The sequence below is a fragment of the Notothenia coriiceps genome, unplaced genomic scaffold (genome assembly GCF_000735185.1).
Source record: "Notothenia coriiceps isolate Sejong01 unplaced genomic scaffold, NC01 NC01_scaffold00006076, whole genome shotgun sequence".
Taxonomy (NCBI): Eukaryota; Metazoa; Chordata; class Actinopteri; order Perciformes; family Nototheniidae; genus Notothenia; species Notothenia coriiceps.
Window position 1 is genome coordinate 52,148 of NW_011338777.1, and position 4,445 is coordinate 56,592.

The window sequence follows — 4,445 nt, forward strand, 5'->3', positions numbered from 1 at the left end:
AGGGGGAAGGAGGGGGAGAGGGGAAGAGGGGAGAGTGGGAAAAGGGGGTGGAGAGGAGAGAGGAGGGAGGGGAAGGAGGAAGAGAGAGGGAGAGAGGTGGAGAGCGGGGATGGTGGGGCCAGTACTGAGGAGGAAAGCCTACTCGGCTCACATCAAGGTTTTGAGGCAGCTTTAATTAACTCAACTTCAAGTGTTGAAGATTTTAAGCTCTAGAGACATACTGGAGACTGGGGATTGTGCACAAGTGGCAAAGACTGACATTGATGAAGAGACATGCCTCTCCCCACCCTGCTCCTGGGTGGTCTGTGCCACATGTTTTACGTGCTTTCTGCCAATTTAAAAGATTACCCTTGTCTCTGCCTGACTGTATGCATATCATTTTTATGCCATTATCTAAAGTACCTTGTCTTCATACTTTTTAAGCAGGCAGACGGAGTTAAACTACTGCTCCTCAGCCTACTACTTGCAGTAAATTGTGGGGTAGGAAATGTAAAAAGATATGTATTTTTAATGCCTTTTTGTTATTACTGAATATTGTTAAGCCAACACTGGGTTAACAACTCTTGTGCTGTATATTATATTTGGTACAACACTGTGTCTACATTGTTTTTATTGCTCAAAATGTGCAAATGCTCAAACTACGCCATGCTTCTAGCTCATTACCTTCATGCGTCACAGCTAAGAGGAGGGGAGGAGAAAATGTTAGTGCGGGAAGTTTTTTTTTCTCTTTTCCCCGCCAACAACTGCAGTTCTTGGAAAATGGAAGGTCTCTCTGGGTGTCCTACCCATCCCCCCAGTGTGCTGATGGTGCTGCTCCAGCATTGGTCAAATTCAAATGTGAGGGAGGTGCATTCCAGCCCCCAGCGTGCCAACTCTGGCCCCCAGGCTCATTTGAACTCATTTGATGTCACCATGCTTTTTCACCGTGACCCATCTGTGAAGTTTTGTGACAACATTAACAACACCTCATTGAGGAGGACTCCAATAAATCAGCATGTTAGACAACACAAAACACATTTCACCCTCGACATTTGCGCCGAGAGCCACAATTTTACATTTGTAACCTTTAGAAGAATAGTTTGACGGTTTGGAGAAAAACATATATTATTTGGCTTTCTTGCTGAGAGTTACATGAGAGGATTGATAACAAACATGCTTGTCCAGTCAATAACAAAGTTAAGCTAGCAACTAGCTAAGTTAGCTTAGCATGAAGACTTGAAAGGGCTAGCCTGACTATCTGTAACCTGTAGGGAATTTAAAGGTGTTTTTTTGGCACATTTTGTTGGCTTTTTACCTAGCCAGACAAGCTTTTTTCCCTTAGTTTTTAGTCTTTGTGCTAAAGGTTGCTGGCTCCAGCAACATATTCAACATGTAGACAGAGTGGTATCGATTTTCTAATGTGACTCAGAATCAACAAGAACAAAAGTTTTTCCCATACCCTTTAATTTAATTGTGTGTCAGCCAGTTATTCAGAATTGATCTTTTTCTGAAGCCAAGGTGTGGCTGGTAATGAAGACTATAGAAGCTAAGCTTTCCCTAAATGATTGTTCCCTTTACTATTGTGAACACAGATCTTCCCTAAACGTTTCTTATACAGGCTATCGCTATGATATATTCAGCAACTCCAAATGTCAGCCTGTAGGATAAGGCTACGTTGTTTTTTTTAATAGTCAATGACTACATTTGATTATCAGATAACTATAAAGAACTTGGATTTATGTTCTGTTTGAGCCTCAACCACCGCCTACGTGACAGGGCTCCAGCTTAGTTCACTCCTTTGTGTTGGGACCCACCATTAACTTTTTAACTGTAGAACAAATAAACACCATTTAGCAAAATCTCATCAGGTAAAGTTCGTTAATCTGTGTTCCAGGCAAATCACCCCCATTTTCTTTCAGTATGCTTTGGCTTCACCATGACAACTGAAAATCAGGCCACAGGAAATGGGTCAACCAAAGCTGGCACAAAGAGTAAGGAAACTGAATCCCAACAAAGGCAAGCAAGTGCTATTTGATATATTTAACCTTTCATGCCAAACCATTACGTAGAACTGCAGGACACCTGTGGTTTGAGATTTCTGAGGATTTCTATTAAATCAATAAAGTATGCGAAGTCATCTTTCTTCTCTCATCCATTTATTCAGGGACATGAACCAGCATGCCTGTGCTGCGTAATCAACATGAGACAAGCTCGGCGCTTATCATGCTTATGACGTCACAAACGGGACTTACTATTAAACATAGAGTAAGGGTGCTATTACAAAGTAATAATACTTAACACAACATAACAAGGCTTCTCTTTTGCCTTAACAATTTGAATACACTCGTGCACTTTTAAGTGCCAAACATGTCTTGAGCAAACCTCTTTAGTTGTAGCTTTGTAGCTGACTTGGTCATGGCATCAGCAATCATTAACTCTAGGGCAGTACTCCAAAGTAAACTTTCTGTTATTTACAGTTTCCCTAATGAAATGGTAATTAATATCAATGTGTTTGCTCCTTTTCCTGTTTACTGGGTTTTTGGCAAGGGCTATAGTACCTTGGTTGTCCTCGTACACCTTTGTTTGTGCATACTGGTACAGATAGATACATTCTTGTATAGCTGATGCTAAAGACATATTCTGCCTCACAGGTGGATAATGCCACTGTTGGTTGTTTCTTTGTTTTCCATGAGATCAGAGAGCTTCCTTTACTTAGACTGACACAATATCCTGATGTGCTACGCCTATTGCATCTGATGCCCAGTCAGCATCACAGTACACTTTTAGACCTAGTGCCTCTCTGTCATTTCTCGCATAACTCCTGTTCTGTTGTGCCTTTTAGATATCTGAACACATGTTTTACTGTGTTCCAATGTTCCTCTGTTGGTTACTGACCACAAAACCTATATCTGGTCTAGTTCATTTGGACAAGTAAATTAAACTTCCCACTGCCTCTTTATATTTTGTTGGGTCTGTCAATTTTTCAGAATCATATGTTTGTTCAAGTTTTGGCTCACATGGGGTCCCCCTGGCCTTGCAATCCTGCATTTCGAACCTCTATAGAACTCTCCCTAAAACTCTTCTGAACCTACTCCAAACCCCTGATCTCATCCCTTGAACTCATTCCCTGAACTCAAACCGCTGATCTTCTCGCCTGAGCTCTACCCTTGATCTCTTCCCTCGATCTCTTCCCTGAACTCAAACCTGATCTCTCCCTGACCCTCCTCCCTGAACTCTTCCCTGAACTCTTCCCTGGATCTCCTCCCTGATCTCCTCCCTGGGTACGCGCCCAGGTCTTGACCCCGGGCCTGGTACCGACGGACCCCCTGTCTTGTACCCAGACCTTGTACGGCGACCCCGGTCTTGACCCGCCTTGGTACCGACGGACCCACGGTATTTTTTTGACCCAGACCTTGGTACCGACGGACCCTTTGGTCTTGGCCCCGGTTTTGGTAGCCGACGACCCCTTTAGTCCAACCCTTAACCCTCCGTCCCTCGATCGTACGGACCCGGATCATCCGGCCTTAGTATGTGTTCTTCTCCTTAAGTTCTTAGGTGGTCCATTTCTTAAAGTGGTTTCTACCAAAAGAGGCATTCGTAAGGACCGCGCGGAGACGGTCTCGTCGTAGAGCGACGACTTGGGGCCTGCGAGGGGAGGTAGCTGTCTCGTCATTCGGGTTTCTCTTTCCTTTTTAGGTTATTAAGGACGAGTTTTACCTAGACGACACGGGTAGAAACCACCAACCAAGACAATGACATCTCACTTCGTTCGTCTGGGGGTTTTACGTCTATTATACTATTAGTGGAAATAAAGTTCCTATTCTTAATTTGAGGCTTTGTCTTTGTTTGAGGTCACTTTGAGTAGTGGTTCTTTTCTGCTTGGTCGTGACTTGTGTCCTTCTCTGTTCTGATTTATGTCCCTCCCCATTAGTGCTCTGCTCTTTGTCGGCCCGTCCCCTCCTCTTTGTGTTCCCGTTGTCCCTTGTGTGAGTCTTGTTAATCTGTGTGGTCCCTTTGATTGCTGTCCTCCTTTTTTTTTTGTGTCCCTTCCTGGTCTGTTTTGTTTCCTCCTGTTACTGTCCTCTTGGCTTGTCGTTTCATTTGGTTTATTTTGTATGTTTTGATTTTTGCAACTGTATTGTGTTCTTAGCGCTTTTCAGAAGAGATACCGGGAATTCGTTGTCCATCTTTGACCTTACGATATAAATGTGTGTACAGACTCACTGTTGGCCAAAGTATGTCTTAGTGTCGACTAGTAACACACATATGTTCCCTCTTGACTACTTTTCCATTTAGTACTAACATTACCCAACTGCTAGACTATTATCGTCGTTCGGTTGTTTTACATGACCTTTCCACATTTCTATACGAAAGACTGGACCCTTTCAAATTTGTAAAGGGCCCTTAACCTAAAATGGTTGGTGGTCTTCCACTTCAATTTTACAGAGTTTTATTTATATATCCCC

The 4,445-nt window shown here is 43.1% G+C and overlaps 1 protein-coding gene across 1 annotated transcript in view; it reads right to left on the reverse strand.

Annotated features, from left to right (window-relative positions):
• Positions 1-2,616, reverse strand: part of LOC104943417 (nucleolar protein 10-like) — a 9,697-nt gene extending 7,081 nt beyond the window's left edge. The window contains exon 1 of the mRNA XM_010768804.1: positions 2,538-2,616. Within this exon, the coding sequence (XP_010767106.1) occupies positions 2,538-2,616 (79 nt within the window). The remainder of the gene's footprint in view (positions 1-2,537) is intronic.
• Positions 2,617-4,445: the final 1,829 nt, after the last annotated feature.